At 36.5% G+C, this 21,815-nt stretch overlaps 4 protein-coding genes across 4 annotated transcripts; 2 read left to right on the top strand and 2 right to left on the bottom strand.

Moving 5' to 3' along the window:
* The first annotated feature begins 986 nt into the window (after positions 1 to 986).
* LOTGIDRAFT_236811 (hypothetical protein) lies at positions 987 to 2,231 on the top strand. Its single transcript, XM_009067935.1, has 4 exons — positions 987 to 1,021; positions 1,402 to 1,468; positions 1,664 to 1,858; positions 2,114 to 2,231. The coding sequence occupies exons 2-4, from the start codon at positions 1,411 to 1,413 to the stop codon at positions 2,161 to 2,163; spliced, it is 303 nt and encodes a 100-aa protein (XP_009066183.1). The 5' UTR covers positions 987 to 1,021; positions 1,402 to 1,410; the 3' UTR covers positions 2,164 to 2,231.
* Positions 2,232 to 3,335: 1,104 nt separating this feature from the next.
* LOTGIDRAFT_236810 (hypothetical protein) lies at positions 3,336 to 14,787 on the top strand. Its single transcript, XM_009067934.1, has 7 exons — positions 3,336 to 3,414; positions 6,107 to 6,203; positions 12,369 to 12,474; positions 12,679 to 12,757; positions 12,981 to 13,126; positions 13,321 to 13,455; positions 13,752 to 14,787. The coding sequence occupies exons 1-7, from the start codon at positions 3,400 to 3,402 to the stop codon at positions 13,984 to 13,986; spliced, it is 813 nt and encodes a 270-aa protein (XP_009066182.1). The 5' UTR covers positions 3,336 to 3,399; the 3' UTR covers positions 13,987 to 14,787.
* A 1,889-nt stretch (positions 14,788 to 16,676) lies between these two features.
* On the bottom strand, positions 16,677 to 18,079 carry LOTGIDRAFT_133766 (hypothetical protein; the record flags this gene model as incomplete). The annotated part of the gene is made up of 2 exons (XM_009067933.1): positions 16,677 to 17,107; positions 17,881 to 18,079. The coding sequence occupies 2 exons, from the start codon at positions 18,077 to 18,079 to the stop codon at positions 16,677 to 16,679; spliced, it is 630 nt and encodes a 209-aa protein (XP_009066181.1).
* Positions 18,080 to 20,184: 2,105 nt separating this feature from the next.
* Positions 20,185 to 21,362, bottom strand: LOTGIDRAFT_169642 (hypothetical protein; the record flags this gene model as incomplete). The annotated part of the gene is made up of 4 exons (XM_009067932.1): positions 20,185 to 20,397; positions 20,589 to 20,681; positions 20,855 to 21,043; positions 21,183 to 21,362. 4 exons carry the CDS (start codon positions 21,360 to 21,362, stop codon positions 20,185 to 20,187), a joined length of 675 nt encoding a protein of 224 aa, XP_009066180.1.
* Between the last annotated feature and the right edge of the window lie 453 nt (positions 21,363 to 21,815).

Genomic DNA, 21,815 nt, shown 5'->3' with positions numbered 1-21,815 from the left:
CACACGTTTATGACCTTTCAAGCGCTGTTTAAAGACCATTAACAACTAACTAAGCCCCATCTATGAACTGCAATGTACAAAAAGCCTTAAAAATCCTGCATATAGCTACTGTTAACCATTTCGTACGTGCATTTTAGACGATTCTTTACCAACGCTTGTATTTACCCAATAACTCCTTACAAACCCCAACAATGAATGTAAGAACAAAAACATTGAAATGTATGTACACTGTATATTTTTTACACTGGTTTTTCTCTTCACCTACGGCATGCATCAAAATCATTAAATATTCTGCATGTACGTGCATTTTGACGATTCTTTCACACCTCTCTTTAAAGCCTTATCATAACTAACAAAACCCTAACAATCATAATGTATGTAAATGAGTGAAAGATGTTGTGTTGTGTATATAAATACACATCGATCTAGTAGAATAAATCTGTTCAATTTGACGCAGATGTCACGTTACTAATCCTTATATCATATTCATTCGATCATAGACATGATTATTTATTCCATTCGAAAACTAGAGTCACAGATAAGACATAATGGGGGGTATACTTGGTGGTGAGATGTACCCAGAGCAACCATTAAGTTCCATATTTCGACTTAGAGGCCATTGAAAATTCAGCATTAATGCTTTAGAAATGTTGGTAAATAAACCCCGACAAAAAGCCAGAATGTCATTTTTTAACTCTTTTTGCATTTTAAATTTATTACAAGGTCATTTTAAAAGCAATCCACCCTAATTCACAACAGAAGCGACGTCGTATCCCAAAATGTGGCATTTTATCTGCTAAATTGAATGAAATGAATTCCTGTTTCACATTTTCTTCCAAATAACAGGGTTTTTTTTCGGGTGCAGAATTCACAATAAAAATTTCGCCAGATTATTAAAGATTTCAAAAAGTTTCGACGAATTATATTCTATAAGAATCAATGCCTTTTTAAAAATATCTTTAGAATATTGGTGTAAAACCAGAGATCAATTCAATACGCTGTACTCTTTTACTACACTTAGGTAAGATTTTCTTTTAAAATTCTGAAAAGGTTTAACCCAATGAGCACTATTGTGACCTTTATTATTTGCTATATCTGCCAACGATATTGCAGTATTGGGTTTTCGTAAAAAACTTTAAAATCTATAGCCATAATATTATATGCGAATAGAAAATTCAGCAAGGAAAAAGCAAGGAGCCCTTTTGCGACCCTTACCATTAACTACGTCTTTTAACGATATTGCAATATTGGACGTTGTTTAAGGTAATGGATAACCTTTGGATCTGTACCTCGTGGCGTAACAAGACTTAATTTGTTTATGTTTCCTCAAATTGGAACAGGATGTTCGTCTTTTCAACGCCACAAAATAAGTGAACAAACTATTAAATTGTGTTTTTTCAGAGATTCAAAATGGCAGCGTTTATGAAAGTATTAATGACGATGTGTTTCGTATGTGCTCTTACATATGGTAAGCTTTTTCCTAGTCTAATTTTTGACGTTACTATAACAAATGCCATTCGAGCCAAGTTTTTTTAAAATTCAAATGGTCTCTTGCTTGTCTGAACGTCGTACTCACTCTCTCAGAGAGACTGAGTTTGCATATAAGCATCTCTTTTAGGGAGTTCACATAGCTAATGTTGTGTGTGTGGTATATAAATTGCAGGAGATGAAGGTGAGTGGACAGAATTCATAAAGGACACACATGACCACCCCGATCACAGAGACGGCATCATCTCAACTCCAACAGAATTCGCCAGTTTGAGAAAACTCTTTTTAAATGAGGGCATACAGATTGGTGTCATCAACGCCGCCATTACAAATATGGATGACAACAGAGATGGTCAGATTGATGGAGAAGGTCAGAGTCGTTTGTATTTTGTTCTTTCCTAAATCAAATCATCATGGAGTTGGAACACCTGCTGTGGCTCTGAGACTGTGTATGTCAACTCGGAATACATTCGGAGGAGTCTGCAAATGTTTTAAGCAACCACGCAAGACCATAACATTGAAAATGAAAACTTTAATGTCACAAGGTAACAAAAGGTCTTGTTTTCTATGGGATGGGGCGTTCGAATCCCAAAAAACTCATTACCTTATGTCTTTTCCATTACAGAATATGCAGAGATGAGACTGGAATTGCTCCCTATCTCTAAAATTGCATGAACAGAAACAACACATAAAGAAGACAATGGAAATCTAGTACATTTCAATAGATAAAAGCATGGAATTATATCAAAGTTTTATTAATATTGTCCCATTCACAATTGTCAAATGAAAGACGTCGCCCCTTTAAAGCTTTAAATAACATAAAAGGGGAAATTAAAAGACATTAAGCCTGCGCATTGACTTAACAAACTGGCAGATCAAAATAAATGACTTGTTGATAGAGACTAGGATTATACTTATTGTTATAACATAATCCCATTAACAATGGAGATAATCCTCACTGGATAATCGGATCAAAATAAGGACTACCGTTAACAATTTCGCAGAATATGCCGACTGGATAATATACAGTGTAGATCAAATCAAGAATATCAAATCCGCATTATCGTTATCCAAAGATATTTGCATGATATATCGTTTAAACGAAAATGTATAACGAATGAATGCTTCGGGTTGGCGAAGATGAGTTTGTCGTAAATGACCATTTAACTACAATAGAAAAGGGATATTAAACATCTTCCCAAACCATAGGGGAATATCAGACGCTCAAATAAAATAGAGTGGAGATTTACGTCCAACTTTTCAGCACATTGTATTACATAGTAAACAGATGTTAATATTTCGGTACAAATTTTGTTTTTCAAGGGAGGTAACTCCTGGTAGGAAAAAATAGTAAATAAAGAAAAATCAAGTTGTTAAGAATTGTTTAATCTTCTGTTACAAATCAGATTACAAAGAAATGGAATTTAGTACATTGTCCTTCGTTTCCTGATCATACTCATGAAGATGACCATTGCCTTGCATGTACAAAGAGACCTTTTCTAGAGCAGCGTCATTTCTACGGCTACTTGTCGACGGAACTTTAACGTGTACAGCCTGGACCTCGATTTATATAATAACATAATAAAATGTATAAACCCTTTCACTTAATTCCTATTTAAGATTATCCGTTAATCCACTAATCTGTTAATCCCTTGCTTTACGGAGATGTCAAATATGACAATAGTTATGGGCCTTTAACCACCTTTTGTACTACATTGTATATCCATATTTTTATTCATTTTTAAAGAGTAGGACATAATCACAAAATGGCCTTCTATGGTCGCCTTGACAACCAAGACGCCACATTCGACACTTTAGATATGGCCGATTTGAATTAATAGTTTTGAAGTAGACATAACAACATCAAGATAGAATTAATAATCGTTGACTGAGAATTATTTTTGGATAATTATGGCTGATAAAGAGGTAAGATATTTCTGTCTTTAGAAATCTGTAAGAACTCTCGACATAGGACGTAAAACACCATTTTAAATCAGTAACTTCTCAATTAGATTAACAGAATGATAACTTAGTGAAAATAACATAGGTTCTTTATTGAAATGACTTCTAAATATTATGAAATTAAGATAAAAAATGCTCCTAACCGGACTAATGACGACGGACAATGCCTAACAGTGTAGAGTGGTTATCGACACTGACCTACTCTTTACCGCAATTGATAGTAAATATAAGGAAATTGCTAGAAAACTGTGTATATGTATTAAAAATACTTCATACTTCATAACGACACCCCCCCCCCCCCCCCTTACCTGCGATTTTAACAAAATTAAAACTGTGACACGTACACAATGTATTAGACAAATTCGTATTATCATGAATGCAAGATAACACACGACTTAATAACTACTGTACTCAATAACTCTTCACCTTGGTTTCGAACCCTGGTGCACCAAACACTATCATCTTCAATTACCCCCATCTTATGAGACGTAAAATTCAACCAAAGGGAGCCATTGACAGATTACACACTCAATAAAAGAACTTTAAAATACACGAAATAAGAAGAGTTCAACTTTTATTGCTCAGATCTACTGTTTGTGTCAATCGAAGTGTTCAATAAACACTCCAATTACACTTGAGTATAATACTGTCAAGAGTTATGGCCCTTGTCTTTCACATAATATACATTTTTATACAAATATTTGTTCAAAATCCACATAATATATGGTCGAAGTTCAGTAGGGGCCTATAGATAATTTACTTTAAGCTCATCTCGTGCTGTCGACGTGTGTTTCGGATACAAGATGTTCATCAGGAAGCTAGTTTTGGATTAAATTGTGTATCTGATAAAGAGGTTTTTATGAGATAAAGTCACTTTATAGCTAAGTCCAGGCAAGTTCAAACTTCATAATGTATAATATTTCAATTATATTTTTTTGTAAGACGATCGAGTTAATCTTGAAAACTAATAAGTCACAAACAGTCAGTTGATTACTAGACCAAGTAAACTGAGTACAATGTTGAATGTTTACACAAGTAAAATGTTGATAATTTCATAAGTAAATCACCGTCACTTTACAAAAGTACAACGTTCACAATATTATTTTTTTTTAAACCTAACCGTCAGTTGTTAATTCAAGTATAAGTTGACAATGAGCGAAGTTCAAGTTTACAAAGTTAAAGTATACAATGTACAAAGTAAAAGTTGACAAGTTAAAGTTTACAATGCACTAAGTATAAAAGTTGACAATATACTAAGTAAAAGTTTACAATGCATTAAGTAAAAGGTTGACAGTTTTTCCCAAGTAATTGGTTGACAAGTTAACTAAGTAGAGGGTCAGAATTCAATTAAGTTAAACATTGACAATTTCCTTTTACAAGGCATCACTGGCAGAAGGAACCGGAATTACAAATCTGAAGGAACTATAACAAAATCAACCAAGCAAACATAGATAATTGAGTAATTGAACAAAGAGAGACATAATGGGTATTATAAAATAAATAAAATACAAGTTCAATATCCCAGTAATATAATCGCCATGTCGGCCACAATGTCAACAAGACTTATCAATGGCGACCACAATGGTTTATTATATTACTGTTTTATATTATCAATAGAAGGGAGCGAAAGATTAGTGTTCATTGACTTTTAATAACTTATAACAGGCATATGGAAGACTGGTGCATACATTGCCTGGCAGCGTATTCACGAAACGATCTTAGCACTAGAATGGCAAAGGGTCTTCACTACTAACATTGTTTCTAGGACATCCTATCGATAAATACCTAATACAATCCACGGTAGTCAGGCAAATGACCAGATAATACAATAATATTGCTATCTAATTGCGTAAGAGGATCTACCAACAACAACCATCACGACAGGTTACTGATACGACAGGGAGTTCTATCTTTCAAAGGCTAATACTAAAAGACCTCTTCCGTATACCTTTAAACATCAACCTTCACGTAATACATGATAAAGGTGGGAAAGGGATTGACGTCAACTAGTACAGGCGATAGATAGAGAAATGTCAATATATGACATAGATCTTAATGTTCCCTTTATATTGCAATTGATTTTTTTCATTGAAACGTTTATAACTTCAAATAGAATATAGCACAGTGAAGTTTACACAATATTTCTATAGAGTTTTAACTGTAATAAGGAGGGACAGGTTTAATTTACTGTTATATACATACATTTATCACACGTGTCAACGTAAGTCAAAGGTATTGTGTGTTTTTGGCAATGACAATGGAATTAAGCAATTGCTCTTTTTAAAATAAAAAAAAACTGAGTCTGTAAATCCGTTACTTATGAATCTAACCGACACAAAATACATCTCAAAAGCTTTAGGTTCGACCAAAAACTTGAATTTCACATCCAATTCTGGACAGGGGTTCAGGTCAACCTTGCAACAGACAGAATCAGAGAGCCACTCAATTTCCAACGGATGCTGGCAACTGGTGACATCAGAGAGAATGCTAAGAATGCCAGACCACCTTATCCCAACAAACTATGTTAGTGTTGTACGTCAACCCGTTGTCCATAAGACGAGCTCTAGCCACTTCTCAATAAGAAACCGGTCACCAAATCTATCGAGGTGGATCAACATACCACATTTCTTAATTTTAACCTTTCCTTTGTTTCCAGAACCCGAAAGCAGGATCGCCCTCGCCCTCAGAGAGTAACAGTCAAAGTCCCAGACGTCCAACACAGAAACAAGATAGTGCACCAGAGCGTCGAGACGGTAAGGTCCTTCTTCCTTCATGCTTCTAGCTAGAATCATATTCTGCTTTTAGATGACTCTTTAGATCATACTCTGCCTTTTTTTTTTACGTATCGAATCCTGTTATTTATAACGAGTTGACTGAAGCACAAAGGCCAAGCTACTGGCTGCAGAACAGATCCGCAGAAATTGGATCATTAAAGACGTTAAAACTAGGCGGGTAGTACAGGATGTTCTTAATCCTACCAAAACACCAAGTCAGTGTATGGGATATTGGTCGCCTCGTACACGTTAGAAGGACGGTATTGGAAGACCTTCTTGTGATTGCCATGGTTCACTAACTTAGCACTCTAACAGTACTAATTCTTGGTGAAGGGTTCTTCAATTTCAAATAGTTTTCAGTTAGTCTAATACCTAATCAGCTAGACCTGGGGCTAAAGGACCATATGATGAACTAACTGACCACGTGATGGACTAACTAACTCATCGCATGATAGACTAAATCATCACATGATAAGACTATTTAATCACATGATAGGGTAACTAATCACACGATAGACTACCTGATCACATGTAGACTAACTGATCACTTTCTAGGCTAACTAACCATTTCATGGAGTAACTAGCCATTTTATTGACAAATTAAGTGCTTCATATAATTTGGACGACCATATTTCCTAGAAGTATACTCTACATTGATCAGATATCAAAATCTATTCCTTTATTTACACTGTATTGATGTCTTATAAGTAATATCTTAGCGACAAGCCTGGAGTGAAAGGATATTATAGATTAGATTTCTAACAAGCGATAGCTCTTGAAAGATATTTCGTACAGATATAACAATAAAACCGAACTCCTATATAGGCACCGCTAATTATTCTGATATTACATTGCTAATAAGCTACTAATTAGATTCCAATTCCATAATGCCCAGGTTAATTAGCACATCGGGGCCCTCAAAAGCGAAAGGATGGGGTGGTGGGGGACTCTTTGGGAGGTCGTTAGACCTTTGTAACGTTTGAAGATTTGTCCTATAGGGAGTATAGTTGTCTCATTATTAGCTTTACCAGCTATCGTATCACATTTGTAAATGAGATTGTGGCTATTTGTAGGCGAGGAAGACGTCCGGTTATCAATTCAAAAAAGTGGTACGGATAGTTGAAACCCAGAGCTGGCCTCGCCGTGACTATGACAAGCCTATGTGGTCATTAAATTCGGCACAGATTCGACAAGTTCTTACATGACCTTTATCAATCCATCATCCCACTAACCAAGCTATTTAGACCGCCGAGATGATGACGTCAAATTAGCCTTAATTAACCAACGCCTAATTCTTGATTATCCGGTGATAAATGACGATGACAATAACCATTTCTCAGATGCTACTAAATTAGTCTCGGTTGCTAGGCAACATTTTTTTCATTAGAAGCCAATCTGAAGCAATCTAACAAAATTAATATCCTTCTGGGTCCTTTAATGTCATGCATGTAGCCTTGATTATCTAGCCCGTTGACGAGCACAAGTCTGGACGTAATATCAATAATATTATTAAAACGATGTATTCAATATTTTATTCCGGTCTGGAAAACAAAACCTACATAAATGAACCCAATTATGATGTAAGTGATGAGCCAGTGATAATCAAGACTACATGGTATTTTATGTTTGTATTTTTGCACTACTAGCAGTTCTATGCAGTTGGATATAAGTGAGGCTGGGACGCAGGCCTACTTCACGATCGGCACCAGACACGAATTGCATCTTACCCATAAGTGCGTTTTGTGTCCACCTTAATTTTAAAACGGAAGTGACGTTTGTGGTGTAATATTCACAATTTATTATTAAACAATTTGAAAGTGTGGAGAATGTAAGAGTTAAAATTAAAATTCTTAGAAAGGATATTGTAAGGACCTTTGTGACTCAAAATGGAAGCAATAATAGCTAATGGGAGTGCGACTCTTGCCAAGGAGTCAAAACTTCCAGACAATAAAATTTCAGAGGGAATCGTTGACGCCACGCCGGAAGTTAAAATGAGTGACAATGCGGACAGTGTTTCAAACTCAGAAATCACAAAGGATGGTGACCACGGAACGGTAACGAATGACACAAATATTGAAAATTCGAATCAGGACAATGTCGAAAGTTACAAATTAGTGACTACAGAAGGTAAGGCCGTTTCGAATGATGACGTTAAAGTGAACTCAAATGAAGGCACAGACAAAAAGGTGGATGAATTAGATACGGAAACTAACAATTTGGCAAAGAGTCCTAATAATGGCATCGAAATTTTGACTAAAAATGCCGAGGACACAGAAAATGTTGAAGATGCTCCACAAGATAGTGTTGAAAGCGTTCCTCAAAACAACAATGGCAATGATTCAAATAAGGCGAGTGATGAACCTGGGGAACTTCCAGAACCTAAACCTGCCACTTGGGATGATGGTCTAAATGACACGCAAATTGAATCTCCCAATCGCGATACTTCGGATGGTCCTTCTCCAACAGATGCATCACAGAGCCCTTCAGAGCTTGTGCAAGATGATTCAGTACCCAAATCATCATTAGAGCAGACACAAAGTGAATCTGTTATAACTGAGGAAGACCAAGCGTCTACACAAGAGACGAACCATAACTTGGACGAAAGGCAAAGTCCAGAAGGATCGTCAAATGACATTTCAAGACCTCAGTCACCGCGAGATAATCTGGACTCTGCAAAAACCACCGAGGGTGATCTAGTTGTTGAACAAGACCATGACCTAAAGAAAGATGTCGAAGTAGTCCCACAATCTCAAGACCGACTAGCAACGGACGACGACGAATCTAGCGATCCAAAAACGGACACCGCCAAATCCGTTGATGATATCGATGGGCTAAAAGCTAATACTGAGGAAGCAAATGATAACAATAGAAAGAAGTCGACTACGGAGAAAACTTCCAGTTTAAATGATGATGATGGCTTACTGACAACGATTCAGGCGAATGAGGTGAACACATCGTCATCGCCAGTAACATCATCGGAGGTAATTCCCAAGAGTTCTGAGGAGTCGACAGTTAGGGAGCTGGATGTATCAGAACCATCAACCGACAAAGTTGGGGATAACATAGCAGAATTGAATTCAAGCAATGACCAGGAAGCCGATTCTGAACAAAAACAGGATGAAGCTCAAGATAACCAAAAGAGTGACCACGATTCCACAATAGAAAGTAAGGCTTTTTTAAGTGGCGATCATTCAAAACATGAGCAAGAAAATGGCCACAAAGACAGCGATAGCATGGAATCAAACATAGCCATTGTTAAACCAATGATGCGATCTTCTTCCCACGAAGAGGACAAGACGGGAAAGGAATATGGAGCTGCCCAATCTGCCGAAAATTCAGGAACGTCTGCTCAGGTAGAAATGCTCTCATCAAAGGATAAAAACGAATTGTCAGAGGATCAAACTGATAGCAATAAAGAATCAGACAATGTTGCAGATGAGCCCGAATCTAACGTTGGAGATGATGCGAGTAAGGATCAAAAAGGAGATGAAATACCAAAGGATGAAATGATCCCCGTGGGTCAACCACCATTAGCAACTCACTTGCAATCAGGTAATACGAAATCGGACCATAAAACGGATACAGATCTCGAATCTGAAACACGTGAACCCGTGCCAAGCCGCAATGATGTTATTGATCCCAGAGACACTAACGATATGAGTGATCAAAGCGATAATCAGCTCGATAATAACCGTGAAAATAACAGCACGGACCCGGGGGTCATTTCAAATAAAACACCTGATAATAAGAATGTTGATGAAGTCAAAGAGCACGATGTCGAGGTCAAAGATAATAACGCCGATAATAGCAAAGAACAAGGCACAGAAAATTATGTTATCAAAGAAGTCATTCCAACTGATACTACCGCGGCAGTGACAGAAAATAATGAGGTCACACCAAATGAAAAAGTCTTTGAAAGCACATCAAATAATCAAGTCAGAGAAGCCAGAGAAGTCAAGCCACATAATGAAGAAGTCACCGAAGACACAGAAATTAGTGAAGTAAAAGAAGTCACAACAAATGATAAAGTCTATGAAAGCACATCAAAATATAATCAAGTCAAACCAGTCACAATCCATAATTATGAAGTCACAAAATCTAATGAAGTCAAAGAAGTGATACAAAATGACAATTCTGTTGAAAAGGAAGAGGTGAAAGCAGAAAAAGACACAGAGGTCTTAAAGACTCCCGATGAAGAGAAAACGGAAGAGGTATCTGAAAGAGGATCTCCTCGGGAGAAGGTGGAGGAAGCTCGAATTCAACCAGAAACTGCCCAGAAGTTGGGTTCATCCAATGATAAGACAGAAAAGGACAAAGGCCAATCTCAATCTCAACCACCAAGTGTAGCAAATTCTGACAAGACTACCGAGAACCAAATGTCGAAAGATGAAGTTACAGAGCCACAGAAAAAAACATCAGTGTCATCTCAAACAACGGAAGAAACGGATCCAAAACCGGAAGTGGAACCCGTTTCGGAAGAGGTCCAGAAAGATGATTTTACTAAATGGTTATTGGAGGAAGAGGCACCAAAGACAGAGGAGACAACCGATCAACGTGGTCACGATAGGATTCCCACACCAGTCCGCGAACCTACTCCAGAACCAACAACAGAAGAACAGTCCACAGAAGAAGAGTACAGAGAACCTACACCCGAGGAGAAAAAGGCCGACGAAAAGGAAAATGACAAAAGAGGGATGGACGACGACAAAGGTGAACCCCGTGCTCCTACCAATCATAGAGGAGAGGACTCCCTTAACAAAGAGATCAGCCTCCCTAAGAAAAAAGAAGTACAAAAAGTGGATGACGAAACAGATAAACAAGATCCCAAGCCTCCCCAGTCTAACAAATCGCAGCCAAATCCACCTAAAACAAAACGGAAAGACTCTGTTAAACAAAATATAGCTAACAATCAAAAGTCCACTGGACGTAGGCGGACCATTCGAGCGCCAAAGCCGATTCAGTCCGAGAAACCTAAAGAGGAACAGCAAAGACCTGTTCAGCGTAGCAAGCCGGTGGAAGCTAACAAGCCAGCTTCTCGACAAAGGCCGATTACAAGAGAGAGGACAACGCCACCTTCAAATAAAGGATCAACCGGAAGTAGGCCAGAGACAACAAATGGGCGAATGCGTCATACATCTTCCTCAACCAATGGTCGTCTGCTTCAAAGGGAGACAACTAGAACTTCCCAGAAATCACAACGACCAAAATCCACGGGAGTCCGAGGTACAGCCATTTTAAGTAGGAACTGCGGATCAAAGAAAACATAGACCTCAAATATCCATTAAAAGAGACTTTGGACTCTTTGTTCCAATGTAATTTGATTCGGTAGTATCTATGTTTGCTTCGGTCCAAAGATCTGTTTTTAATTTCAGTGTAAGGTCAAAACCAAGATTAGATAATCCCATCAAGTTGCTTGGGAATGCTTTGTTGCAATGCAAGTTGCACTCGGTTTACATTCACATCAAAGACCTTCCAGAGCAATGCTTTCCTCTGAAGGTCAACTGAAACCCCATAGTCATTGTGTGCTGTGCTGCTAGTTTACAGTCACCCTGTCACTAACTAACCTTGTGTGTACTAACCTCACCCAATTACCCTTTGCTACCACTCCCAAGCTACAGCAAGGGTATTATGAGTCTTCCACATACACCCTTGCTGTAACAAGCCAATATCACCCCACTAATAGCTAATAACTTCCCATGGCGGTACCAAATTTCTCTCAAGATGGTCGAAGACCCGCATAACCTTTGCTTTACTGGCTAAGCTTCCCAAAGATACCCAAAAATTCCCAAAACAAACTTGCTGTTGGTGTGCTTTGATACTTAAATTCACTTTTTTGCACCCGGTTCCGGTCACCATGCACACTAATAAAGCATCAAAGCATTCCCAAAGCATTTCAAACGCATTGTTCCCTTAAGCAATCCGGTTAAGACCCAAATGAAATGAAGGAACTCTTTTACAAACGTCCATGCTCTTATTCCAGCAGTCCAAATGGATTTTCCTATGCATACTAAGTTCACACAATCAGTGGCAGAGTGGTATCAGGTGCTGCAAAAGAGTCACTGTGTAGTCTCTTGTAAAGTATCCCTTATTACATATTGCCCATAGGACGTAACATTTCAATTCATGCTCGGTTTCTGTTTACAGATTCCTCTGATGGTCGAGCTGAGCAGAATGAGTTCTTTAGGAAGGAGTTAACAAGGATCGAGGAAGGGTTAAAGAAAGAAGTTTCCAAAATACAGAAGCCACTCCAGTTAGTATGAATATTGTTAGCCCTAACGCCTCAAACAACCTGTTCGTCTGCAATTTAATCAAACCAATGGAAATGACATCAGCAGGGCAGTTCTTTACCCCTGGTATCTGTACGTTTTGATCAAATTTAAGGGGCTGAGATGAACAAGATTTCAGTCAGGATCTCACCACTCATTTAGACCAATAACTTTGATTTACTTTTCAGAAAGAAACACACGCCTTTTATTTTTAACGATTTGAAGCCTTATTATGATACAAGCTCACAAAGATACCTTATTGAAACAGTAAGTAATATATAAACCTACATTTTAGCTTTTTACATTAAATCAAAACGTCCTGAGCTATGTGGACACTCCCAAAGGAAGGCCAAGTTATTTGAAATGAGAGCTCCTCGAGAGAAGCATCTTCAGTGTCAACAAGACCACAGCTCGACCACATTGTCCTTGAACTCTTTACGCTCTGCATACCTCATACTAATTTATCCTGCAATGTGTTCTGCCATTCCAGCCAGAAGAACTGCAGCACTGTTATTCCAGCAGAACCACAGCAATAGGTTTGATTGATCCCTGGAAAAATCTCGAGATGGACAAATCTGTTCTTCCAGTTTTAGAGCCTAAAGCAGTCAACCGCGGAGAGACGCAAAAGAAAAAAGAGTAAGTATTGAAGGATTTGTGATGACCTGTGTATGTTCAGAAACAGATGGAGTTAAGGACCTTTCTGTTTCTCAACAGCTTCGACCATTACGATTTCCAAACTTACGTTAGTCGTTCATGAATCATGTAACTATGGCACATGTAGTGGCTTGAAAACCCCTTAAATCACAATTTTCATTAAATTTCTATTACAGAAAGAAAATTGATGAACGAGCAAAGAAAACTAAACACGAAGGCAGCACAAGACTTCCAAAATATCCTGTAGTTACTTTAGAAACGTCTGATTTAGCCACCAAGAAACTGTATTATAGCGATGTCCCCATGTTAAGGTAAGAGCGCCATTTGTTCAGTGATCTATTCTTAAACGGTGGAAGAGCGACAAAAGCTGAAGCTCAATCATAAGCTATTAAGCAAGCAACTCAAAAAAGCACACCATATAATTATTCCATGTCACTGTTTCTAGTAAATCCAAAGCACTACTGTGAACTTATCATTCTTTTGCGGTCATTCCATGGATTTGCGACCCCACTAAGTTATCAAAAGTATACGAAGTTAACATACTATTTAAGGCAAAATTTAAGTTTGGTGTCCAAGTCAAAACAAATTGTACCTTGACAATTTTCAGGGAAGAATTGAAGCAGAAATATAGCGCAAACGCTACCAAAAAGATCGAAGAAGACTACGAGAAGACGAAGCAAGACTTTTATCGCATGGATTTAGACAAGCTGAACGAAGTACATCCCGTTAACAGGGAACATATGAGAAGCACCTATTTTGCCTACCTCCAAAACACCCCCGGCTCCAAGAAAGCCATAAATGAGTGTGTGAAAAGTATAGATAAAACCGAGAAGGCACAATAGGGTTATTCTGATTATTTTGAATTTTTAAAAAGGTTATGCTTTTATGTTGATTAATTGAACGCTCGTTTACAAAATAACAAAATGAAAATTTAAGGTGAATGATTCATTCAGTAAAAATGAAAATCTTTTTCTATGTTATATATATATGAATATATCCCTCTATATTTGAATGTTATTATTTAAGTCAGCATGCCTGTGATATATTTTGTTGATATTGTATTCAATATTTGGAGGGTCCACGTAGCCTGTATATTTATCTCTAATAGGCATCGAGGACTGAATCATCAATGTGTAAATTCCAAAAATCAAAATGGCGTATCGAAAGCAAGTTCGGCCATGTTGCCATCAAATCTGTCCACGATTTTCAAAATCAAAATGGCTTTTTGGACACCATATTGTATTTGTAACAGAAAAAGAAATTCGACGATGTTGCCTTCAACTCGCCCCTTATACTCAGTATTCGAGACTCCGTCCACGATTGTTGAATGTCAAAATGTGCCTAATATAAAATTGTTCCTATATTTTGTATACTTTGTCAACTACCATTGGTTATCAATTTCAAAATGGCCGCGGTTTGGTCGCCATTTTAAATATATTTATCTACCATATTGTTTCTGATCTACATGTTATGACAGGGTCTTTATCATAAACAGAGAAAATCTTACTTATTACATCAAGATATTATGGTAGATCTTAAATTTTACTGGTATTTAAATGCCTATGATTTTCTATTGTCTATATAATGTAACGTTATTGTAAAATTGCCAGAGTTACTTCCCTTATAAAATGAGTTTTAAAAAATCTATTTTTATCCTCACAAAGCAAGAAAATTTCGCTCTTAACAGATCCATCGATCGGCCATTTTGTTTCAAGCAGATCCATCGATCGGTCATTTTGTTTCAAGCAGATCCATCGATCGGTCATTTTGTTTAATGCAGATCCATCGATCGGCCATTTTGTTTAATGCAGATCCATCGAGCGGCCATTTTGTTCTAAGCAGATCCATCGATCGGCCATCTACTGTAGGAGCATATCCGTACAGTTTTACAGTGGGTTCCTAATAAATTAGCTGGTACGAATGCCGGTGTTTTTTATAGGCCATACTTTTAATTTTGTCATGAAGGAATTACTCCTCTTTAATATGATTCTTTTGAATGAAAATTCATACAGTTGGGTGAAGGAAATTTATCTGAGGATATGCACTGACTTAAAAGCAAACAGTTATGTAATATTGACTCACCCTAAACACGTGTCATAACCGTCTAAAATACTGTCAATTATCTCCCCTTGGACTTCAATTTGCACGTGCATTGAGAAGAGGGTTGAACTAGTTTTATTGTCTTGACGTATCTTGTTATCATAACGGTCTGAGAGTACCTTTACGGTACATACTGCAACCATAGACAAATGGTAAAGGGGTGGGGGATAATTCTGTTCAGTTTTGGGCCAACGACACCCCTCCCCCTTTTGTCTGCACTTTCTAAGAGGGAATATCTCTTCATTTAAATCTAAGCCCCACACAATAAATATGCATTTATCAGAGAGTATATGTACCCTTATTAGGTATGTTATTTAATTCTCTTGGTAGTTATACTACTAATGTGTATTGCCATTGGAAATTATAGTAGTGAAGGGGACAAATACATTCTTAATACAAAAATAAATTGAAATATGTTTATTGAATATGAAAATAAATTGAATGAATATATGATTTGTCATGTTAGGCTTATTGTTAATACACATGAATACCATTAATTTGACATCTGTAAATCTGGAAGCTAATACAAGAGTTCAGCAGGATGACCAGGTAATGACATAAGACCTTAAAGGGCAGTTACTTCCATAAAGAAAGAGGTCCCAGTGCTCAGTGGTATGGTGTTTTGAACTGATTGCCCTTCGAGAAAACCTGAAGAACGCATTGGCTTCCTGGCAGGGTTCAATCCTGGCACACTGTTGGAAATCAGCTGCAGAAATGTAAGATGTAAGACACCATTTGGACCAGAAATGGACACAAATAAAGAGTCAGCAAATTGTTGTATATAGCATTAAATGTCAGAACACTCAATCCTGATGAGATTCCACAGATCTTGTGGACAATATTTCTTTGTGAAAGTTTGTTAGCAAGCCTGATCAATTCTAAAAATGTCAAATCAGATATCATGCTTTCATGATTTCAAAATAGAGTAAAATAAATGATAGAAATATTAAACCAATATAGTATAAAATGACAATAGTCCATTTGGCTGACCTAGATTTAAATTTAAATGCTTTGTTTTATTTGATTTGAAACTTTGTTTGGGCTGTTTTTGGACTCATTTGGCTGACGAGTGACAGCTATTTGAGATCAGATATAGAGTCAGGAAGAACTATTCTGAATTTAACTTGATACAGATGACAGGTGTTCATTCTGCCATTGGAAGAAGATTTGACTAGTAGATTTAACAATAGTATGGAATGGAAGTATTTGGACCTGAATATGGATTTCTGAATACATGTAATTTTTTTGCGTCCCAAAATTAGCACTTTCATAAAATTTTGAATATTGTGAAAAATTCTCCATTATCAAATTTAACTGCATGAAATCAAAATAATATTTCAAACCCTTAATGGTTGATAGAAGAAATTTGGTGCTCTATCAAATAATTTTGAATTTTCGCTGAAAAATTTTTTCACCAGACAATCAGGAATGATTATTCGGTGCCAAAGTATTTCTGACCGAAATGATTTGGAGCAACAGGATGAATTTCAGAAGTCAAGATCGTAATACCTGGAGATTCCGCAATGACATTTTTGGCAGCTTGAGGCGTACAGAATAGATTTAACAATATAACATTATCCTCGTTGACTTTGTGTTCCCTTAGCACCTTGATAGCTTGAGCAACAGTATTACCAGTACTCATAATGGGGTACATGAGTAATACTTTACGTTGGGAGATGTCAGGAGGTAGCTTGGCATACACCACTTTGGCCTTATGTGTCTCCTCATCGCTCTGGATCAAAATTTTGCCAATGCGAATGGAACGACAGCAGTCTCGAAGACCCTGTTCCATGGCCTCTCCTGACCGCATTATACTGACTCCACAATTACCCTTTTGATAGCGTAGACCATTGTAAGAATGCCCTGAAAAAATAACGAAATCCTTCATTTCAAATATACTATAGAGTATAATTATCATTTGATATTACTAGCAGAGTATATCATATATATAACAATTCTGATCTGGATTGAATCAGTCTGGTGTGCAATCAGAGAAATTATTATTTATTGTCCTATTCAATCAACTTAACCCTTTTATTTCTCAGCCGCTCTGATGAGCATCAACAGCATCTCTGGCACGAGAAAACTAACACAGAATATCTGATTGTGATACCATTTTATCGAAATATTATTAGATCATTTTGTCCCTTTTTCAAACCAACATATTTCTAACTTTCATTTGACAGGAGTGACATTGATGTCATTTTATAAAAATATTTAGTCGCCATTTCACCATTTGGCAACTTTCCATGTTCACTGATAACCTATATTTATCATTTCATAACAAACATTTAAAAAATCTGTCTTTTTATCATTGGTTAAAAAATATAATTTATTTCCATTCTACCACAAAAATTAGACATTCCCTTTCTATTTGAAATATAAACCCATTGTGTTGCCTCTGCCAATTTGGTGGCATCTAGTGAATCTGTTGAATTTATTTCAATAATCTATGAGAAAGATTTTGTCAGCTAAGTTATTTTGCAAACAAAGTGAGCTTATCAATATTGAGATGAAATCAGCATGACAATTTTCTGTTAAATCAGTTTTTTTTTCAACCTCTGTATCAAAGGTAACAAGCTGTCTGACTCATACACCTGTGAGACATCAAGCTAGTAAGGGTTAACATAACATACCTGTAGGAGTAACAATAGAACATTCTCTGTAGGGTAATTGATTTAACCCTTCCTCCACCAACAGTCGAATCAATCTATCAGCATAAAATATAAAATCACTTCGGCTTGTTGTCTTGTCTCTAAGAACTGTTTGTAATTCTTTAATATTATCAGTAATTTTCAGTTTTCTAACTCTACCATTAAATTCTCCCTCGTCCATGACAGTTGGCACCGAATTCTGGATCAGATCTGGTGCTGCTTCCATGATGATTCCTGGTTTGTTCAATTTGGCATCAGACTTTGAAATTTCTGAAGATTTAAAAGAAAAGTTGTATTACAATGTAGGTCTCTCCATTTAACCTTTACTAGGACACTGTTACTGAATCGTCGTTTATTTTTATAACTATATTTAGACTATATTTGATTGGTATTGTCACATCAGTATATAGCCTTGTTCACAACATTCCTATAATGTCATAATACAAGCCATTTCTTTCAGCTGGACTGTACCTCATGAGCAGGTTAGTTGGTTGGGAGATAACAAGTGAATGTCTGCTTCTAACTAACTGATATCACAGTCTTATCAGTAAAATGTAAAGGAGATGTCCTTGTTCTCCTGATTCGCTTACTAATAATGAAAATGGACCCAGTAGTCTTCATGTCATGTGTCAGATCATCCCTTTCTTATCTTCAACATTTAATTCTAATCTATAGCTATAGGACCACTCAGACCAATCTAATGGTAAAGGGCCACTAATCCAACAAATGATTAATCAATTAATGTAAAAAGACAACTCACACCAATTAATCACTTTGATGTGAACAGCTCAAAGGGATTAGGCATGATTGGAGATTAGGCTACTCATATTTTGGCAATGAGACAGAACCTCGAAATGATATCAGCTTCCACTGGAAGCGAACGTTAATTTGTCATCTACCTACCTCGAAATGAAAGGAAAGAGTAACGACAAAAATCAAAAAAGCCACGACAGCGATCCTGAAAAAGCTGTTTGATTTTTCCCTCACTAACTGCGGAGTTTGCGTTCGGAAAGTCAAGACACCGGAAAAAAAAATCGGAAAAATAACATCTGATCGCTCTCCTCTATGGTTCAAAAGCTCAGGATTGATTTAGATGTGTCTGCTAATGAATTAAAATGAATGTTTTATAACTACCTGACTTTAACTTCGAGAAAATCTGACCATTTATCAATTTATAAATTTTTTTTTTTCGCTTTGTCCGCAAATTTTCACTAGGGGCAGATAACTCTTAAAGCTGACGATCTTTTATGGAGAGACAAATTAGCAGAAAGTAACGCTTATGTGGAAAACTATACTATCCAAAAGTCTTCCTTTTGCAAAATATGCAATTATTAGTAAACCATCGGTTCTTTTGCGGAAAACTACCTTTCCCAGGGTCAAAAGAGGACAAATGAAGTACATGGGCTTAGAAATAGTCCCACCAAGGTAGTGATTGGCCACTAAGCCCATGTGGGACAGAAACTCTTTCACCCATAAAGAGCTAAATTAAAATAACCAACGTTGAAATAAACCCTTTAATATTACACATAACAAAATATAACTTATGACTTTGGAATAGTATATACAAAACTTTGTTACAGAATATATAAAAAAAGCAAAGCAAACATTTTCAATTTCAATTCATGGGGAGGGATGTAGCTCAATGTATTAAAGTGCCATCATGTGCTGCAGCTGGAAATAAAAGTTCAGACATGAAAGATGACAGTGGAATCAAGCAATCTGAGAATTTTATTCATCAACATATATGGTTGTCATATCATGACCAAAAATTAACATAATGAACAAGTATATATTTTGATAATTCAAATATCCGAAGCTAAGCCTCCACTCCAAATTGTTCTCAAACAACAAACTCCTTCCCCAAACAAATATACATAAGAATATCAATACCTAAAAATTTGATAAAATCAAATGGCCCTTTTAATGAATCTTCTTTTAATAGATCAATCTATTATTAGGGTCACCCATATTTTGAAGCCCTATCATTATTTAAGTTTGATTCAAAAATAATAAATGCACTTATGATGAAACAAAATAACACCCACAATCAGAATTTGAGACCCGTTTTATATAGTAACACCCACTTTTCAATGTGTGGTCATTGCCTATATGTCTATTATTCAACATAATATGGCCAATAACAAAATCCACTTTTCAATATGTAGCCAATCAAGAAAACCCATATATCCACATGTGTCCCATTACATTTCAACATATATGTCTTCTTGTAATCACAAATTCTATTATTCAACATATTTCCAATCGCAAAACCCATGATCACAACTATCACGATAACTTCACTGCTACAATATCTCTGTCTTTACGATTTAATCGTGATTCTTTTTCTAATTTACGTTTCTGATGTTCCAATTGTCTCTGTTGACGTTCAGCTCTGCGTTTATCTTTTAATGCCACCTCTGCTTCATAAGACAGATCCTCATCACCCACTTCATCCCATGCATTATTTTCATCTTCCCAAGCATCAAGCTCTGATCCCGTCTGCAAAAAATATCAAGCAAAATTGGTTACATACCTTACTAGAGGGATTGTTAAGAGGTTTTCCAATTTGGTATGTATATCACGGACACAGATAGCATGGATTGCACCATTTCAATTTTCAGTCAGATGTCTGTGGTTCTGGTAATTATGATAAGGGTTGAGGTTTATAGTAAGATGGGGGTGAAGCCTACCTGTAAAGGAATATCTGAAGTCATAGCTAATCTGTTAGAGATAGCACTCTTATTAATATTATTATCTGCGGCATGTTTCTTCTTTACATGTATCTGAAAGGACAAAAAATTGTACTTTTTTTAATCAGTCAAGATTGTAAAAATCTGTTGACATTTATGACGAGCTGCTAAAATCATCAACTTGTCCAGCAAGGTAAAAACCACCGTTAAATCAAACACAGCTTGCAAATACAATATTCAAATTGACACAAGAAAATGAAACCAACCTTAGCTGTCTTTCTAAGAGATGGTTCCATATCTTCAAAATAATCAGGTTCAGGAACAGGCTCTGGTTCAGGTTTTTTGAGATTTTGGCGGTAATTGTTGATATATTGTTGTGTAGGGTTGCCATAGTTATTATTCGATCTATTATTAGTTCCAGCATCGTTCCAACTATCCCATGGTTCCATTTGTATCTGTAATACATAAAAAAAATAATAAATATATGAAACTTAACGATTTTACTATTCTGATAATAATAGCCAATGTCATAACAGGCACTGCAGGTACACGGTGCCAAAGATGTTGATATTTTGTTAAAAATCAGAGACTTACATCATTATTGCCAGGATAAGACTGTGTCATGTCTATGGACAAGGAATTGAGATCTGTGACTGGTGCTGCAAAATCACTCTCTGAAGAACGTCGTCTGCGACATACTGCTCTTTTCAAGGGAGATAATAAATATCTGATGAGATTGAATATGGATTTGATGATATTTATTAACGCCTTCATTATTATGCTTCTTTAAATCTGAAATGACAAGACATTTTTTAAACTGTTGCTTTTCTTTCTTAATTTTAGGATATTAGACACTGTCAATGTCAATGAAAATAGAAAAGTTTACTTCTAATGCTGCCTCATCCAAGAGCAATGCTATGCTTATTATTATTTATTCTATAGAGGTGGAAAAATAAGGGGGGGGGGGGGGTGCAAAAGAAAATATACGACAGCTGTAAATGCGATTACAGAAATATGATCCACTGGTTCAAAGCGGGCGACAAACAGCAAATATCTAGGTAAGGCTGGTAAACGAATCTAACAACTAACAATCGGCAAATTACGCTTTGAAACATTAAAAGATAAAAAAAGAAATTATTTTATTGACAAGCACCACACTTACTTCCGGCTAGATAGAATTGCGGATTATTTACTTCCGGTACCTCGTCCAATCAAAAGTCAGAATCT

This window comes from Lottia gigantea, assembly GCF_000327385.1.
Source record: "Lottia gigantea unplaced genomic scaffold LOTGIsca_87, whole genome shotgun sequence".
Taxonomy (NCBI): domain Eukaryota; kingdom Metazoa; phylum Mollusca; class Gastropoda; family Lottiidae; genus Lottia; species Lottia gigantea.
This window is presented reverse-complemented; position numbering and strand designations above follow the sequence as displayed.

Coding starts and splice junctions, on each gene's coding strand:
- LOTGIDRAFT_236810 (XM_009067934.1), top strand. Junction 12,475..12,678: donor AAAATACAGAAGCCACTCCA/GTTAGTATGAAT, acceptor TTTACTTTTCAG/AAAGAAACACACGCCTTTTA. Junction 13,127..13,320: donor GAGACGCAAAAGAAAAAAGA/GTAAGTATTGAA, acceptor TTTCTATTACAG/AAAGAAAATTGATGAACGAG.
- LOTGIDRAFT_236811 (XM_009067935.1), top strand. CDS start 1,411: ATGGCAGCGTTTATGAAAGTATTAATGACGATGTGTTTCGTATGTGCT. Junction 1,469..1,663: donor CGTATGTGCTCTTACATATG/GTAAGCTTTTTC, acceptor TATAAATTGCAG/GAGATGAAGGTGAGTGGACA. Junction 1,859..2,113: donor TGGTCAGATTGATGGAGAAG/GTCAGAGTCGTT, acceptor TTTCCATTACAG/AATATGCAGAGATGAGACTG.